At 43.3% G+C, this 19,612-nt stretch overlaps 1 protein-coding gene across 3 annotated transcripts in view; it reads right to left on the bottom strand.

Annotated features, from left to right (window-relative positions):
• FGFRL1 (fibroblast growth factor receptor like 1) overlaps positions 1–19,612 on the bottom strand; it is a 184,865-nt gene that overhangs the window by 88,256 nt on the left and 76,997 nt on the right. For all 3 annotated transcript variants that reach the window (XM_030022304.2, XM_030022311.2, XM_030022296.2), the window contains one exon: positions 6,991–7,263. In XM_030022304.2, coding sequence (XP_029878164.1) covers positions 6,991–7,263 — 273 coding nt within the window. The remainder of the gene's footprint in view (positions 1–6,990; positions 7,264–19,612) is intronic.

The raw sequence follows: 19,612 nt of genomic DNA, 5'->3' as shown, positions 1-19,612 counted from the left end.
ATCAGTCATTTTTAGGATAGTTACAGCTAATACTGGCACTCACATCATCACCTCTTTATGGAGAAAGAGCTTTTCAAGAACAAATTATTATGGGCTGTTGTGACATCAATCTAGTGTAGCACTCATCAAAATGACTAAAACTAGTGAAATCGTTTTTCTGCAGCAAGCCAGTAATAGTCAGCTTTTCATTTTGGAGTATTTCTCTCTCCTCCTTTCCTCTCCCAGGGCAGTGGACATTTTCCAGGACTCAGCGTGCTGCATATGGGGACAGGGAGTTTGCTGGACTCTGAGAGGGATTCCCCAAATGAGGAGGAAATGAAGCACCACTGAAATTCAGGGGACAGGAATACCTGATTGCTTTTAGATTTCTTTTAACACGTTTGTGCTGTCCCTGAGCAACACCAAGTTTGGTCAGGGTGTGTCTTTATGCCTACGCTAATAAACAGTCACAAGCAAGAGCCCTTACTTGGGTGAGGGCATCATTAGTCAATGATGAGTCACTTCCAGTGGAAAAGGAGCTTCATTTCCAAGTGAACAGTTTTTAGCTATGAGTTTGCACTAAACCGTGCAAACATATTTTATGTACCGAGCGTCACATTGACTCCTCTGGTCAATGGGGTCAGTTCATGCAGGTTGACAGACTCTTCCCACAGGCTGACACACAGGACCCCCTCACTTGGCAACACCACTGAGACAGGTCTTGTTCTGAACCAAAGCCCTGCCTGCACCTCCACAGAGGGGTTACTGTCACCCAGCGACACCACGCCACACACTGACAAGAAGTCCTTGTGCGATGATTGCAATTGCTAGGCCTCGAGTAGTAAACTAAGGCTCCCCTTTTCTGCTCAGCTCCCAAAGGCCAAAAACAATCTGAGCTTTAATTAGCAACATAACCATTACTAAGCATCAGTGACTATGGCCAGATCCTCATCTGGTGTTAATCACACTGCGTATGCACAGGAGGCCACCAACGTAGATCCAGCTGCTGGACTGGGGCCTTAACAAATTAAACATGAGAACTTTGTTACTGTTTATTGTCACAAGGAATTCTTCATTTCCATATAACAACTGACTAATCATCATTAGTCATGATTATATGCCCTGTGATTGTGTTAACGGTCCCAGGCTGGATGGGCTGCCTTTCACACTTTGGGTTGAAGTAAATGCACTAAAGACAGATTGCTAACCCCATACCATGAGCGGCACAAGCGACACCACCTCGTTCTCAAATGCAAACACTGCACCTTTTTTTCCTTTTTTTTAAAGTGTCGACTCATTTCAGTTTTTGCTTAGCATTAGCAGTCCCTTGGTGCACACATTGCTGACTCAGTGTTGATTCACATCTTCTTGCTGAGCACATCTCTCTCTGGTCCCCAGAGTTTATTAAGAGGGCCAAAACCCAAACATAAATGAATTTGTCATGCTTTTCCAAGATGGCTGGTGGCACCTGACTCTGGGCTACAAATGTTTTCTCAGCTTTTGCACTATAAATGAGTTCTGAGACACAGATTGATGACTTCATTGGAGAACTGTAATGCAAACCATATTTTACTGTACTTCACTTTTTTTTTCACACAGTAATTTCTACTACTATGAGCAGAAAAAAGCATATTAGAATAAATATCCATTTAGACATTGCCATGATTTTTTTTCAGGATACTTATGCTGACTGGTTAAAAAAAAATGTTATTTTAATGCAAATTTTTCACACGTGCCAGTTATCACAGAGCGCTGTCTTTGGACAAGCTGTAAAAAAGCATAAAATAGCAGCTGGCTCAGCAGGAAAAAGCTACTTTAAAGATAAATCATCTGATGTCAGGGAAGATTCTCAAAGCAATCAATTGCAGCAGACAGACAGCAGACATTTAATAGTAAATTTGATTTGTTTGAAAATGAGTTGTAGCTCAATTTCTGAACAGCCCATCAGAGGTTTAGGACAACAAACTGCCCTCTTCCTCCTGCTCTCTGCATCAAGATTTTACTAGTCCACAGCCCAAATGGGGCCAAGTGGCTTGGTCACTCAGAGGGCCAGGCACCAGAGAGGGGTATGAACTGGATGGATGATGGATTCTTCACCAAAATCTTCTTCCAAATAAACCCAAAGAAGAGAAAAAACAATTGCAGCAGTCAGAGATACAGGGCAAGAAAGAGAAACACCAGAGCAGCTGTTCCTTGGACTTAAATGTTGATCTTTTTTGTGCTGAGATGGACCCAAACAAGATGTGTCTTTGGTAGTTTACAAACTGCAAGTGAAGCAAGAATTCTACAGGGCAGAGACATTCCCAAACGCTACTCTTGTTGCTGCTGCCTTTTTCTTTGCTACAGAAGGTAATAAGAAACATGCATGCAGATGCAAAAATAGAGACAGTTTGATCTTTCATCACTTGGTTGAGCAACTGATGCAAGGTGAAGCATTTACTGGCAGCACCTGTAGCAATAGCCCCGCGTGTTGCAATGATGGCACACCTTGCAGGATTTGGCCCACAGCATTTCTGCAAGTGAAAAGTCCTCTGTGTTGTGCATTAGTGAAAGAGTTCATTATGTTACAGCATAAATATTTACTAATAGTCCTTCCTACAGCTGTTCACCAACAATTTTCCCTTCAGAGAATGACCAGACTTCTGGAACAAGTGATACTGTTTATTATTGCAGAAAGAGATGGTAATGGAGGTTGTCCAACACTTCCTTGTTAGAAGACTTTGTTTTCAGTTATTTATAAGCCAGGAAAATCTCACCCATTTGGGCTAAGACTTCCCAGGGAGGCCCTGACGGCTAGAGCGTGCGATGGCTCCATATGTGCAACCTTACAGTTTCTCCAAGTTGGCCACAGCTTGATACAGGTTTCAGTTACACCATCACATGCTGGGGTTTTTTCAGCACACAAGGTGGACAGTTTTCAAATAATGAGCAGCTATTCAACATTTTGTTTCTTCCTCTTTTGCCTTAGGCTTCCTTTTAGAGCATACTGGCGAGGAAGTTTTATTCTGCAGTAAAGAAACCTCAGGTTTCAACCAAGCATCTAAAACCAAAATAAAGTTACTTTTCACACCTGTAGATTATAAATCAGCTTTTCTGCATTGATTCAGCTGGGAAAAAAAACTTAAAGATAAGATTTTCATGGGCATCATTGTACAAATAACTTTTGGGGAAGGTACAGCACATTTGTTTTGATGAGCTACAGATAATTCTCCACAATAAGGAACCATTGTACTTAATAACTGCAATGCCGATTTAATACTGATTAAAGAGAAGTTCCTCTTCCAGCATTTGTAAATCTGTCTGCAGCACAAATGGCATCCCAAATCTTGTGGTAAGCCACAAAAACTATTAAGGCTGGCTAGGAGAGGAAATTGTAGTTTTGACTTATATTGGTTATCTGCTTTTACTGGCTTACATTTCACGCAGGGGTGTATTGGAGCAGGATTCCTTGGATCTTTGGGATCCGGGCCCTGCAGTCTGAGAAGACAGGGAAATAAGCTGGGCAGAAATCAATTGCTACCATCTGGGTTGGCAAAACCTTTGTCTGAGAAGGAAGATCAAAAACCTAGAATGAGAGAAGACTCCCTTCCCACACAGCAGCAGGAAGATGCTAAATTAGGAAGAAAAGACTTTAGCAAGTGTTATGAAGGAGCAATAGTCTTTTAGGGTGGTTTTAGGAGGTTTAGACTTAACTCTGAGCCACAGCTCATATTGTATGTGGTCCTGGACTAATCACCTCGTCTCTCTTTGCCTTGGTTACCATCTGTAAAATCACAGTAATCCGCCTCATCCGCACTTGCAGACTGAGAAGTTCTCCAGCCAGGCAACGTGTAGGTATGTCTACCAGACGTGTAGAGGCAGACCTAAGTTTGCTCTGCTCATGCACTGAGCTGGCTGGTTGCAAGCAAGGTCTGTCATGAAAGCTGCAAAGCGACATTCGAACAGGCCTATACCAAAATTATTACATCTACAGAGACCAACCGGCAACATAGACAAGGGAGCTCACCTCTGCAATGTCTGCTGGCACCCACTGATGTTGGTGAATCCACTGCCCTTTTTATTGCTTTGTACAGTGTCACAGATCTGTGCTGGTTCTCTATACTATAATGGAATACAGAGACTAATAGGAGTTATATAGCACTGAATGCAGGCAGAGAGGTTCAAGGCTGCTGAATTTTAGTCTCAGCTCTCTGTAGGATCTTGGGTAAACCTGCATCTTATCCTGCTGCAGTGTACACATAAAAGACACAGGTTTGACAGTTCCTCACTTGCCAGTGGTGTGGCAGAGCTCAGTTAAAAACATATAGCGCATAACTCCAAAACCTTTCAATAAGCTACTGTATCGATTCCAGATATTACTGCTTAAATTCCCAGAATGTTTTCATGTCAAAATGAATTTTATTTTTTCAAGTCTCAACATTTAATGAATCATTTAATGCTATTCTAGATTTAATATCTTAACCACCTTGCCCATGTCTGACACTTGCATGGTTTTACATGTGTGGTGTCAGTAGTAAAGCTAGAATAAGGGGGCTTTTTCTCCTTTGAAGGACTGGGAGAACAGAGAAGCCATATGGTTCAAAAAGCCACTCTGCCTAATGAAGTTTGTGCTTTCCGGAACACAAACAAAACAGCTCCATCAATTTGATCTTCATCCTCAAAACTGACATGCAGTTGGTTTTAAAAAACACTGCCTCCTTCTCAAAAATCAACAAAGGATTGATTTGCTCTCAACCAAAAGCTTTTTCACCAAGACGAACACAAGCATCTGGCCAATGCATTAGATGTTTGGGTGCTTTGAAAGAATAAGTCAGTGATACCTTGTGTTTGGCAAGAAAGACACCAGGGGAAAATTTGTTTTCAGGGGAAATTGTTCTAGTGAAAAGCAATTGGTTTGAAACGTTACATGAACACATCCGTACCACTGGAGACGAGGACATAAGTAATCTATCAAAAATAGTCTGAGCAACAACAATGCACAAGGGTACACTGTGAGACAAGGAAGGAAGGTGCAAAGAGTCTAAGAAATACTGGTTTTAGCCAGCATTACAACAAGGATGCATGGAGATGAACGATAACTCAGCCCGTATGTCTGTCACACATTTAGTTTAAAGTTACCCTTTTCTTGGCACTTGGCGATCAATATTTGTTTGCGTAGGGCTCAATCTCACACCCACAGAGGCCAGTGGGAGCTTGCTATTTCCTTCCATAGCTGCCCGATGAGGATCTAAATAACTAGTGTTTGTGCCCAGGGCTTTTCAGTGCCAAATATAATGAACACTATTGTTCTTAACACAATTAAATTTGATAATCCAATTTCCCTGAGCAACTGAATTGGAGGTTTTGCCTCAATCTTTCCTGAATTCTAGTCCAACTTTTACCCTATGCCTCCTGGCTTTCCCCTTTGATTTGCTTCTGTTGTGCTATCAAGAATAGTCAGAGCCGCCTTTGACTCACAGATGCCTCAATGCCTCTTTGCTTTGGAATAAGGAGCTGGCTTGGGCACTGAGCTTTATGGAAGATACTGGGTGACAGAGAAGATCAAAGACTTTGGCAGCCTCCACATACTGCAAAAGCACAAGCAGGACTGAAGCAGAGTCCTATAGCATTCCTTTCTCCACACCAAACAGTCTGGAAAGCACATCCAAAAGGAGTCTGTATAGACATGACTCTTTATAGACGATTTCCACTTCACCCTTTTTGCTCGGTGTAGCCAAGAAAGATGGATGAACGTCGATAGGAAAGAGCTGAACAAGAAAAACCAAATCCGCAAACTATGTAAACTACAAGATGGCATTTGCGGCTTTATCCCACTGATGTTACAGGAGTCATATCACAGGGGTTTCCCTCACCTAAGCATCTCTTTCCTGATAAGACATTTAGATTCTGGTCTCTCTCCCATACTGACTCTGCAGCAAAGTGCATTCTCCAAGAATCACCCTGTTATCGGGTGATAATCCTCCATCAAGCAGCACCAAGTGTTTGCTACATGCTCTGAGTCTACAGCAGCCCTCCTGCTGTGAAGGGGAAGAAGAAATAGAACAAAAACAGGCCAAGTGCCAACCAGTAGGCAGCTGGAAACTGCCCTAAACTCTGTCCTCACTTCCACTGTCCAAGAGAAACAGAACCCTGTAGACCAGATACTTGGGGTGCTGATCAGGCAACATGGTGAGCAAGATATCTGATCTCACCCCCTGCTTTGTAACCCTCTCCTTTGCTCCCTCAGCATCCTCCAGCACGCTAATTTTCATCCAGCTCTTTCCTTCCTCACATACAAGGACCAATGAGCACACTTCTGTGGCAGTCGCAGCACAGGAATCTTTGATTACCCAGAGAAGTGTCTTTGGGGGCCTTCAGGAATGCTCAGCCCAGCAGGTGACCCCAAATTCCCATCGCCAGGCCAAGCAAGCCCTTTGAAGCACGTCAAAAGCACAGTCAGTGAACCCATGGTCGCCAAGACGGCATCTGAAGCTTTTTTAATCCTGCCTCCACCAAGAGGATTTCTCAGGAACTGAGCATCCCTCGGTCATATGGCAGCTCTGAGCTTTGTTTCAACCTAAATATTCTTATTCCTGAAGATACCATGCTTTGCAAAAGCTCAGTACATGGATCTCCCAGCTGTGTGTTTTTACATGGGTGCCTTAACATTTGTTTTGAGAGCGATCCTGTTCCAACAGCAAACATAAAGATCAGTGTGACCTCTTCTTATCGCACAGCCTTTCCTGTGTGGAATTCATTGTGATCTGGACCCTAGTGACTATTGCATCATTTCTGTTTATTTGTAACCTTTGGCACTGCGTAATCTTATCTGCCTGCAGCCGGCTGCAGCAGAAGATGTGCAGCAACATAGCCAGCTCTGGCAATCCTCAAACACTGGAAAGGGCCGGTTAAGAGTGGAGGTCAGTAAATGATTAGCAAAGCAAATCTGCAATCACTGACAGCTACACAGAAATCAGCTCGCTCTCTCCCCCTAAAGCAGGTGAGGCCTGGCTTTTCTCCAGCTCTACTCACCAATCACGATGAGGGTGTAATTCACATTGGTGCTACCAAAGCCATTGGTGGCTTTGCAAATGTAGGTTCCCGCATCTTCGCTCTCCACCTCCTTGATTTTCAGCCCTTGCTGAAGGATTCGGAACCTTGTCCAGCCGCTGTGGATAGTGCGTCCATCCTTCATCCACATGGTGAGAGGCGGGGGGTCGCCCTCCACTGGGCACAGGAGCTTGATGGTCCTCCCTAGCCTCACGGACTGACGGTGAATCACTTTATCAGCAATCCTTGGGGGGCCTAAGAAAGAACAGCGAGAGGAAGAGCTGTTATTACTTTTGTCGATGATACAGCACTATTTAAAGATGAGTCATCAATCAGGCCATTACCCTGACTGCTCTACAGAGATATAGTGAAAGGTGCTTACCAAAAATCACTTACAACCAAGGCTAAAAATGCAGGTGATTACAGAAGCATGCAACAACAGAAATACTGGTTTGTCCAAGACCTGAAGCTGTAGCCTTGCCATCAGCAGCAGCTCATGCTAACCCACCAGGGAAGCCTGGTTCTGAGTTCCTTTTGCTTTTCCAAAGCACTCCCATTTTCCTATAGCAAGGAGGAGTCCAATACACAAACTGTTGAGTTGTATTTGGTAAATCAACTGTAGTTGTTTTAAACTTAACACCTATCCTGAAGGCAAAATTAGTAACAGCACTGGTACTTAAAACAAAACACTGCCCCCCCCCCCCCCAATGTTATAATCCTTTCATGTTGTATGTACAGTAATTCCCTTTAATAGTCACCAGATGGGCTTTATCTGAAATGCATAAGCCTGGAGTTGTTGGACATAAAGCATTCATTGGGAAGATACAGCATAGCCTGACATGGTAACATTGCTTATAGTCCAAAAGAGGGTATTTTTATAAATTGCCTTAGCAACCCGTCTGGTTTGACCCGACTGACAAATATTTGTTCTTTATAAAAAGTGATAATGTCATGCAAATAAGAGTGTCCCTGGAATGCCACAGAGGGAACACACAGTTTGCCGCATGATAACAGGATGCACTTGAACAAGCCAACACTCAGAAAAAAGAAGTGATAAAGACTCCAACAGTGGGAATGGCCCTATAACGGAATTCAAACTGAATTTCTTCCCAAGGCTCTGAAAAGTTGAAGCAGAGAGTCATTTTCCTGCATCTGCCTTTTCTGCCTTTTCATTAATTGCACAAGTTCCCCACACAAACTGCAATAGCAATGCTCTTCCCAGAATAGCCTATTAATGCGTGTGATAATAAGCGCCCTGCTCTTGCATAAGGACAAAATGTTTTGCTAAGGATTGCTGATGCTGAGTTGCACCCAAAACCCACAAGATGTTTGTGGGATTTGGAACTACTCCCTCATACTTTATTCCTGTTCCAAGTGTTTTGCAGGATTGGACCCACATGGGCTAAGCTACAGAGCTCATATTTGCACTTCCTCATGACTAATTCCTATTATTCCAACGTCTGCCTGAATTTTCCCCAGCATGACTAAGGCAGTGCATACAGTCCAGCTCATGAATGACTACAGAGCTGCTACACAGCTTTGCTGGTGAACAGAAGCGCTGCTTAAGCTGAGAAAGGAGTCATGAACTAGCTTGAAACTCATTAATTAGTTTAACTAATTAAACTAATTAGTTTAACTCATTAACTAATTAGCCTGGTTAAACCAATGGGTCTTAGACACACTCAGATTCTAATGAAGTGCTGAAGACCCAAAGTGGGGATCTTGAGAGCACTTATTCTGAAAAAGTCAGTCCCTGGCAAAGATAACACCCAACCCTGCACACCTTCTGCAGACACCTGTGGGACACCGTCTCAGAGGTGATGGTGTCCTCCCATACTCCAAGGGAACTGGCAAACACCATGAGAAATCCTGCCTATCCAGGTCTTTCTAAGCACTGCAAACCACACTGTTAATGTTCTTCACCTTGGGAGACCTCCAGCTAGCTCTGTGGTTGGAGACATAATCCCAAAATCCTTTGAATGCTGATCTGACACAAGTCACGTTGCTGAATCTTTTCAAGTGGAAATCCACCCATCAGGAAGGGTTGTACGTGCTGGCTTTGATAAAGCAGAATTCACCAACACCGGGTGGGGATCCAGCCCCAAATTCTGCTACGTTTCCCTACATGGTGCAGTGTCTCACTCAGCGTAAAGGAGCAGAAATCTCCAGACAAGTCCACAGCCTTGTTGAAATTCTGGGTTGGCCTTTGGAGAGGTCCTTTCTGACCTAGAGCCCTACCAAACCAAGTCAAACTTTAAGAGTAGCTTCATTGCAATCTACTTGTGAGCCAGGATACTACTCCATGCATATTCAAATGGCAAAAACAGATCTATAATTAGTGCTGGGGAAAAATGTTTGGTACAGGGCAAGCAGGGACAGTGGAGAGAGAGCACCCTCCTCCCAACTTGGAAACCTGCTGTAGCTCCTTCAAAATCCCTTTCCTTCCGACATTCAGGTTGACTCCTGATGAATTTTGAGACCTGGAGGAATCAGATAGTTTCCCAATCACGTCATGTGCCTCACTGGGGAACGCTGCACAAGCGGCTCTCCTGATGGCACCAGAGTTGCCTCTGGATCTGTCACATGTTTGGGTCAGCGGTAAGCTTGGTCCTCCTAAATGCCATTTTCCTTTGATTGACCTTTCGTTCTGAGGAATTGTTGGATCGCTCTCTGTCACAGGATCTATTCGCAGACCTTTATGACATTTAGAAAAGGGTGTGTTTCTTATAGCCTTTCTGCCTGAAAAGAAAAACACTAGCGCGGTCCTCTGCAGCCCTTCATTAGCCCCTCCAGCGACTTTCTCATGATGAGGAATAAAAATCCCCCCCACTCTTTTTCCTGCTGTGAATTTTGCCAGACACAGCTGCATGCACTTCTCAATAAGGTACAGGCCCAGGACAAAGATGCTAAAACCTAGCTTCTGTTCATTTGGTGCTGTAAATATTCCCATTTTATTACCTATTATCTTTGCGTTAATAACTTTCCGCACAAGCCGTACCCTCTCTCTGGAGAGAGAGCCTTTGCATACGCCAGAGGCTTCAGAGGCTCTGGCAAGCCAACGATAGCTGGACCTCCTGTAGACAGCTACAGCAAGAATAAAATGTTGATATCATCACGGATCTCTGTCTCTCTTTCTAATGTACAGGCATCCACTGGGTCTTATTTCACTACATATCTGTACAGCCCTGCCTTGGGACTACAACAGTGACAGATGAATGCTTTTCAAGTCAAGATACACTTTGGCACATCTCGCCACTCCGCTCTGTCAGTATTTGGAGGGGAGGCGGTGGAGAGGGGGAAGAGTGTTTTGCAAAAAGGCCCTTCTCCAACATCCCCTGGGCAGCAGGTACTGCTGACACAGAGCTGCCTCGCACGACTTAGCAGGGAAATCCCACACTATCCAGATAAAAACGTATTCCCCCTCTGAATCCATACATTAAGCTGCCCAGAACCACTCAGGTTCCCCTGGAGTTTAATTTTCAGGGCTTCTCTATGGCAGTTCCATCTTCTGCTATATGAACAGAGCAAAAAGATGTAGTAAAAACATGCTGAGCACCCCAATTTCTCATGTGCTTCACTGCTACAGAAGGGAGCTCCCCACCTTGCAGAACTGGCCCATAATATGCCGGGGGGGTGGCCATGAGAGCAGAGTGCCCAATAGCCACCGGCTCTCCCAAGGCATCGATTTGGGGGCGTCCCTTGGCGGCTGCTTCCCGCGGGGCTGGGGCACGCGTGCGCTCACAGCTGAGCGCGGGAGCAGAGCCCAGGGCACAGCCCGCGGCTCTGCAGGCTGGATACATTTCCACAGCTGCTTAGAGAAGCAAAATCCCAGGAAAGCACCTGCTGCTTCACCTACAGCTGCCAGCGAGGTAAAAACAGGCTGAACCCTGGCTGCTGCCGACATCCCATCCCTTGCCGCTGCCGGCTTCTGTCCAGTGTTCTACTACAGCATTAGAAAGCACGTGCAATTACTCCTCAAGCAGCCAGTGTCACGATCTCAGCCGTCCTAGACTCCAGCTTTGTGTTGTATGTGAGTAGAAATGATCTAATGTATTTTGAGAGCAATACCCTACGGCTGCTTGCTGTAGTGCTGTTCTTGCCTTGTTTGTGGGTTATGCATTAGGGCAACACCACAAGAGATGGATAGCGACTCCAGAAGGGATTGTTTTGAAACCTGAAATCATTTTGTTAAACCAGATTGTTAAAATTGTGAATTCATACACCTACCAACAGAAAATTTTTAATGGCAATATATACCATCTATCTGGCTATGGAGGGGATCCCGTGATTTGCCATGTGCCTGCACCCATGGGCCAAAGCTCCAGACTGGATCCTTTCAAGACAGAGCAGGAGAGAGCAGTGCTCTTTGTCCCTGGGTGTAAATCCTGGGGGAGGTGTCCCTACACCATAATCCCCCTGATTTCTTTGCCATTAGGCAGCAATTCTTGAAAAAATCAGCCTTTGTTAAGTGCTGAGAATCTGCAACCTCTGATGTTCCTGAAGAGAGATTACTTCCTGCAGCATTTTGCCCTGGGATATAGGAGAAGGGGCCAAAAGCGAGCCCCCAGGTAGACATACCATCAAAATTGCTGATACAGATTTTCACACATTTTTATAGTCAGGAAAGGAGGAGGGAAGGTGGGGAGAGAAAACAACCACCGTTTCTTGTTTCCACTCTTGCAATTTTCCATTAGGCAAAGGCAACTCTCTACAGCCCCAGGGCACTGCTGAGAAACACATTTTCAAGCCACACCATGCTGGAGAGGGCGCAGCTGACTTCACAGTGAAGGAGCTATTACAATTAGTTAAGCCCTACCTTGACACAAAACCAGCGGAGGCAGGTTTTCTTCAGTCCCCCTTGTCCTCAACCCAATAGTTTGAGAGAATAATTCCTTAATATTTTGGCCAAGGGGGAAGGGTGGGGTTTGACATCCATGGATGTGACTTGGGAAGAAGTGACGAGAATGCAGCTGCCTCCCCCCATGCCTGGTTGTTATTCTTTCTCCAAATACAAACTAAATATAACTTTGCCCCATAACATTCAAATCATTTTAGTTACTAGAAGGGATCATGCCTGGAGTTCCAAGGGCCAGGGTGCAATCAGGCTTAAAATATAATTTAAACAATCCAGACCCTATGTTTTCCACCAAGTTATTTTCTTGCTTGTAGTTTCCCCATCTGCAAATACATATAAGTACACCCAGAAAGAAACCAACAATCCCAGTCAGATGCCAAGTCTTCTGTTCAAGATCATATAAGCCCAGTCAAACATTAATAAGGAAATGCCGTGATCACCTCATTTGTTTTAAATATTTCTGCTCATATACATGCAGACAAGTGTGCAGATTTATTTGCCTCATTTACGAATACAAGCAACTGGAATCTCCATTCTGTTCCATTATATAAAAGACAGATCCTACACCTGTCTTACTGAACAGCTGGGCAATTTTCAATTTATATCCACTATCCTATACCACAGAAAAGCCCCACTTGCTGCTCTGCTGCTGACGCTGCTTTACAAGCATTCCTGCTCTCTCCCCCCCCCCAGTGCCTTGGAAGAAATGGTGGTTGCCACTTCTTGGCAAAAGGAGTTATGTAAAACCCAAGAAAGCCTCTTTACTATAGCAAATAGCTATTTCCGGGAAGCAGCAAAAACAATTTCTAGAAGTGTATTTAAGACACAACAGTGGAATAGCCTGGAGCTTCCTGTCCGTATTTCTCACAGTCAAAAACACACACACATGTAATTATATTTTCCTGGACTGCATTGCGAAGTTCATGCACTCGTTCAACTCATACATGTAGTAAACATGATTTATAGCTCTGTGTGAAAACCTTCTAGATATATGGTGTTTTGATAGTGACTCGAACCTAGCACTATAATTTAGTAACACCTAGCAGCGAAAGCTAAATGATTTCCCACTCCACATTCCTAACTTTCCATGAACCCCTTTTACTGCTAACCTGGGGAGGAGATACTGCTTCTACAATTGTTTGGACTTAGCCTTGTTATTCCTTCAACTAAACTGCACACTAACGTCAAGCTTCACATATGGTGAACACACCAGCACTGACCCATGTCCTATGAGACCATTTGCCATGATACAGTTCAAAGTGAACTTTATTAACACATTAAACATAATTACAAAGAGGAAATTCCAAGGAAGGTCAACCAGCTTGGACAGTTTCTTGGAATGGAAAATAATTTATAATATCCACATACTGTATTGTAAAGTTTATAAAGAAGTTAAATAAGTTTTAAGAGCCCCATGGGTTATGTATATTTTATTATTTAATACCAAACACATTCACTTTCCATGAAGATAAGATTTCTTTTGAAGTCCTGTGTTAGCAAATTAGCAAAGTCATTTACCATGAAGCACCCAAACAACCCATCAATGCATGCAAGGAATTAACGTCAGGGACTGGGGTACCACAGATGATGTGTGTCCTACGGGGAGAATACAGCCAAGCACAGAAATATTTCATTATGACAGTGAGATGGAGTTGGACAATGGTGGCTAACCAAACCACTTGTTTGGTGTGAACACAATCTCTTACACCAACCCTTGAGGCGACATTTGGCCTTCACCATACACATCACTGTAAATCCTCATCCTCCAAAGTCCTTGGCGCAAGGGTGGTTCACACCAAAGTTGATTTCTTTCACCTCTCCCGTGCTTCAGAATGGATGAACACAGACGGCTGGAAAGGACCATCTAAAATCCATGTTTTAAACCTGCATCCAGAGTTGGCTAACTTGGGGTATCCATTGCTAGAAAGCTGGGCTGAACGACAACTGCTTACAGTAGGATTTTAACCCTCTCTGCAAGACCAACATGTGGATTATACACTTACGCTCTCTGCACGTCATTATTACCATTATTTGTATTGGCATTCAAGCTGTAATGGTGGAGCAATGGATAGAGGCCTCACTATGCTGGGGGCTGGACAAACACCTACCAAGGAGCAAATCCCACCAGGAAGGGCTTACAAAGCAATGATGGCAAAAGTTTCAATTAACATGAGTAGCTGTTCCTGAAAGAGAGGAGCTCTTGGCTCTCTGCACAGTGGGAAACCATCACATGGAGAGCAGAACTGATAAAAATGCTTTTTGAGAGAGATAAAGGGACGAAAGTTTTGCCCTTGTATACCATTAACTATTGGAATAAGCAGTTCAAAGGACTGGTGAATCCAACATCTTTCCGTATTTTCAAAACAAACCAGTTTGCATTTCCAAAAGGTATGCATTAGCCAAGTACCGTAGGGGTCAGCGTAGGGGTAACTGGGCCAAATGCTTTGGTATGTGACATGAGGAGATCAGATTAGATGAGCTAATGGGTCCTTCTTGGCTTGAAAACATAGGCGCCCACAGACAAAAACAATGCTTATCAAAACCAATCAAAAGATTAAAGAAAAAAACAACAGCATCACTGTAGAACAAAGACTCTTAGAGAGGAACACAAACCCACCATAAGTATTTGCTGATCAGCCCCGATGACTGGTCAGGCTTAGCTTTGGGAATAGCAGACTGTTTGCAGGAGCAAGTTCTAGGCTTGGGCTGCAGAGCTGAGCCTAACAACCTGATGGAGAAAACAGCTTTGCGGGTTCATTTTACAGCAAGTGAAGTGACATATTTTCTCTTTCTTCCCTACCTCTGTGGTAGGAGCTGCTTTCCTGATGAAATGGATATTTATTGATAGCACAAGAAGTGCTTGCCATATTTTTACATGAGTAATAACTAGCCCCTTGGGTGAAGGCTGCCAGTAAATTTTCTACTCTAGATGTTCCAAAAATAAGAAAAATAGAATATTTGGGAACACGTTCCATTTAATTAAGTGCCCTGCATACACATTTCACTGAGATTTAATAAAATAGTTATTGTATGTTAAACAATTGGCACTTGATTATTGCATAGATTTATTGCAGTTCAACAACAGTAGATGAGATACGTATCTCTTACATGGTTTTTAAATCCTTTGAGCATATGTTTTCAATAATCAGTTGGTATTTATTTAACATGAAATTACCATCTTATTAAATTAAATGTGCACGGGTGACATTCAACTTCAAGTGTTGCTGAACATTTTTTCAGCAGCAAAAAATAGTAACTTTATCCCTTAGGTTTTGAGGTAGCAAACGCAGAGGAGAGTTAGGATTACTTCAAATTACTTTTGAAGAAACAGACTTCATATGCTAGAAGGTTTCTCTTCTAGTGTGGAAGAAAAGGTATTATTTATTGTTTCTTAAGTGCTGCCAGTGGGCTTAGTGTGGGCCAAAAGAGACGACTAATATTTCTACTCTAAGGCTAAAATTATACTGACGGCGCAGTTCAGGTATGTAGTTCAATGGATAACCAGAAGACTTTTTTTAGAGAAGAGATAAGTACAACAAAGGTGTGTTGGCACAGGTACCCACACAATCTACCTTTTTCATTCCCATTCAAGAAGGCAAACCCATCTGAATAATGGCATTCCTAAGTTGCTTTTTCAAAAGAAATGGCATTAAAACACATTTTCAAGGTTCTGAAATTAAAAGACTTTTTTTTTTAGCCTTCTGTTTCCAGGAAGGACAAACTGCCTAACTCTGGAAGAAAGCTAGAAATCCTCTGGCTTGAGGGAGGCAGGAGGATCCAGAACCCAACTCAAAATCCTGCCCCATAGCCCCAATGCGCTCTCCCCAAACCTAACCCAAACCCCCCAGCATTTCCACAAGTCACACAGGGACCGTTCCTGCCAACGTAAGGCATTTGTTTGCTTCCCATAATCTCTGGGAAACACTCCTGTCAGGCAGCCCTGAATCAGCTTCTGGGGTTATCAACCCCAATTTTAACATAAATGCTCTTGTACTCTCCTCTTCCAACTGCTTCCCAAGCATGCAAATCCTGCTTCATAGGCCCAGTGGATTTCCCAGCCAAATCACCCACCACCTCCAAGACTTTCAGCAAAACAAACCAGACACTCTGCAAATCTCAGTTTAATTCACTTATTTTGTAACAAAACTCCCCTTTGAGCCACCAGGTGCAATCATGTCCCAAAACCCAAGGCTTCAAAGACAGGCATTTGCTTCTGAGACAATCTGCTCCATTTTTTGTCCCCTTCTTTGTCCCTCCTGCCTATGTGCAGTATCCTGTCGCCTAATTATTTTATTTGAACAGCTCCTAGAAAATAGGATGCCCAAGTTCAAGTTTGGTGACACGGATTCCCCTTGAACTTTGGTAGTCAATATTTAACCCAGTCTAAGCACAATGCAAGGTTTAATAAGTAATTAGCCATTTCCCTTACAGACAGACGTTTGTGCGAGAGCTGTACAAGCAGGAAATTGTAAGTGTCATTGTTTATGTCTGCAGGGAAACAGAAACCACGATTGACTCTGTGCCATATTCGGGAACGATGCGAACGAAGATCTTTAAATAGTCGGTTTGCCTTCCTGCTAGTCCACAGCAGCAAGTCTTCGGCCATACACTGACACAGGAGCCTTTTTCATTTGTATCCAAGAATCTGGTTTTCCTCAAAGTATTCTTTAAAATCCTTTTTAACAAATTTCTCTCCAAGGGATGAAATTGGAGAAGACTTTATAATCTTCCATCCAATGTTGGTTCCTACTGACCTTTCCAAATACCCAAGATGGAAAAGGTGTGATTAGGGCATTAAGGGCTCAGGGGAAAAAAAAAAAAAAAAAAAAAAAAAAAATCTTGAACAATCAGTCTTGAACAGGAGACACTGCCAAAATATCCAGCATTTTGCTGTTGGGAAATCAGTGGCAGTCCCCTACATGGCAACGCTGCTCTCAGCCCTTTCTTTGCTCTGCCCTCGTCACTGGGGGCTTCTAAGTTTGGTCACCACAAAAACGTGGTAACAACTGTTTGTTGGTGACCACAAAGAGATAAACACTGTGGTATTTAAGAACCAAAGATATTTTAGGAGGCTTCTCTAGAACAGAAAGCACTTCTAGCTGAATGGCTGCAGAGCAGACTTGGCATGGAGTGTTTTGCAGAAATGTTTTTCTATCAGAAAAAGACATTTTTGTCAAGAACCAAGACTTTGTCCATTTTTCTCTTTCAATGTTCCCTTCTTCAGTTTGAGAAATCTTTTGCATCATCATTTTGGCAAATTAAAATGAAACACATACAAACAAAAAAAGTTGGAATTTTAAAAGTATACTGATTAAGCAATGGTAATCTTTTTTTAATGGGTTGCTGTATCCCTAAAATATGAAAACAGTTTTGATTTGGGACAGGAATAAATTAAAATACATTAAAAAAAAAATCACAAGGGCAACACCCCTCCATATATATATATTATTAAAAAACCTAACTTGTCTTGCTCCAGAAGAAAAATTAAAAAAAACCCAAAACTCATCTTGCTCCAGAAGAAAGATGCAAAGCGGAGCTGACTTTCCACCTTCTAGGAGAGCAGCATTTTAAAATTCTGGCTGAAACCATTCACTGTTGCCCTACCAAAACCTCCAGTTCATGGTAAGCATGATGGAAGTGCTTTATCTAGCTCTCTCCAAATTCAGCTGTCATCATAAGGGTCTACCTTATGTGTGCCTACATCAGTGTTTTAGTTTGGACCAGGGGTGTGCTTTAACATGAATTTTTTTATCATCCCCAGCAATTATACTTTGCTTCACTCATGAAACAGTTTTCGTGCACATGAACTGAATTGCTTGTACATGAAATTGAGCTGCAAGGGGTGCTCCAGTTCAGATGGGCATTTAGTTCATAGGACCAGACTAGGGCTATTCCGAAGTGAAACACCCCTCTGAAATGGGGGTGTCAGGTACTCAGCACCAAATGTTTTGCTTTACAGATCAAATCTTACCAATCCCCACCAGCTGCTAATGCAGACACAGCCAGCAATTGCTAGCCGGGTCCCTGGTAAAACAAAAGCAGAAGCGGTGCTCTTGGATTTCCATTAATGAGCACTCAATACACGACCAGACTGGAGCGAATCCAGAATAAACTCCCCAAATACCTATAGCGTGAACATCACCTCCTCAGCACCAGATATTTCACTTTAAAGATTTGTTCATATTGTGCCATTCTACAGGCTAACTTAGACACACCTGTACATCTCTTCCAGGAGGGAAAATACTTAAATGCATTTTAAAAGAAAGCATTCACAAGGTTGATTCACTGAAAACTTACATTTAAACTCAAGAGACACCAAGTCTCCCGCATATGAAAACAGGGAAACCATCACTGAATTCTTATAGCATTTACATCTGGTTCCTGTTCCCCAGACACTGAAGCACACACTACCTGATGTAAAAGCACATGATATCCAATAGTATTGGCAGGAGCTGGGACTTCTTAATGCATGAAACCTTCATACCTGCAGAATATTGTCAGATCTCATATGGGAAACAACCTCAGCTCCAGGCCATACCCAAAGGAAAGTAGTAACATTTTCTTCAAATGGATCGACTCTGGTCCAGTGCCACAGCACAGTGTTAAAACATGCGATGATGCCTGCACAAGTCCATGCACAAGCAACCTTCTGGCTGTGAAAATTCAAGTTATCATTGGCAGAGCCTGAGGGCTCAGCTGGTGCCTTGGACAGAGGCTAGTCCAGATTTCTGCAGCCTGCCTGCAACTGGGACAGCTTCAAACAGATCCACTTCCTCTGCTCCTCCTTTTCTATATTCTGGCTTGCTCACGACAACAGGGTTAGTGCACTCTTAAGCGGCCTTTATTAGTTTTTCTAGTAGGAGATAGTAAAGACTTGTTTTGTTAGGTTTACTATATCCGATCGCACCGCCACGGTTTGTGCCTAGGATTGCCAGGTGCTTTTCTGGGCAGTCCTGGGACTGTTCAGCTTCTAAGATCAGATAAAATCAGTGCATTTCTTCTGGTATGTCTGAAGCTCTGCTGCACCCCTTGCTGCTGCAAAGCTGCTTCATTTCATCTGGAGGAAGGCATTTTTCCTATACCTCTACTGCACACCAGTGTGGCATGTCTCAGGATGAATGGTATTACCAAACCAGCACCTAACAGTGGGCATATTCTGCCTAAATTGAAACACTAAAATAAATATTTAAAATATAAATCCATTTAAATTCCCCAAACTATCCAAAGGATTTGGAAATATTTCTCCTTTGCTAAAGATCCCATATTGCCTGCCTTTTATCTCTATAAATCTGCATGAGTAGGAAGATGGTGCTAATTATTATCTGATACACAGGCAAACTACCAACCCCCTGCTAACAGCACAGCCTCTGACTGTCAGTGTGGTTGCTTTATCTGAGCTGCCCAAACTTCAGCAGCTACAGAGCGTATGGGAGTTTTGCTGACATCAATTGCTCTGTAATTTCAAATGACGTCATTCCACTGGCCGGCTACGCACTGGTATGTAACGTCGTATCCATCGGGTAGATAGAGCTACACTGGAATATCGATTAATGTGCACTCCTATTACCTCACAGTCTGGTAATGTACAGTCCCAGTTACCCTCCTGCAAGCGCGCACGGGGGGAGAAACCTGGAGAGCATAACAGCTATCTAGGAAAAGCTGTGCATGGAGAAATACTGTCTCGCCACGTGATTACATAGCTGCTTTATCCCCCATCGCGCGCGTGCGTGTACCGACACACGCACATCG

Source organism: Aquila chrysaetos, chromosome 1 (assembly GCF_900496995.4).
Source record: "Aquila chrysaetos chrysaetos chromosome 1, bAquChr1.4, whole genome shotgun sequence".
NCBI classification, from domain to species: domain Eukaryota; kingdom Metazoa; phylum Chordata; class Aves; order Accipitriformes; family Accipitridae; genus Aquila; species Aquila chrysaetos.
The sequence above is the reverse complement of the archived record's forward strand: the minus strand, read 5'-3'. Positions and strand labels throughout refer to the sequence as shown.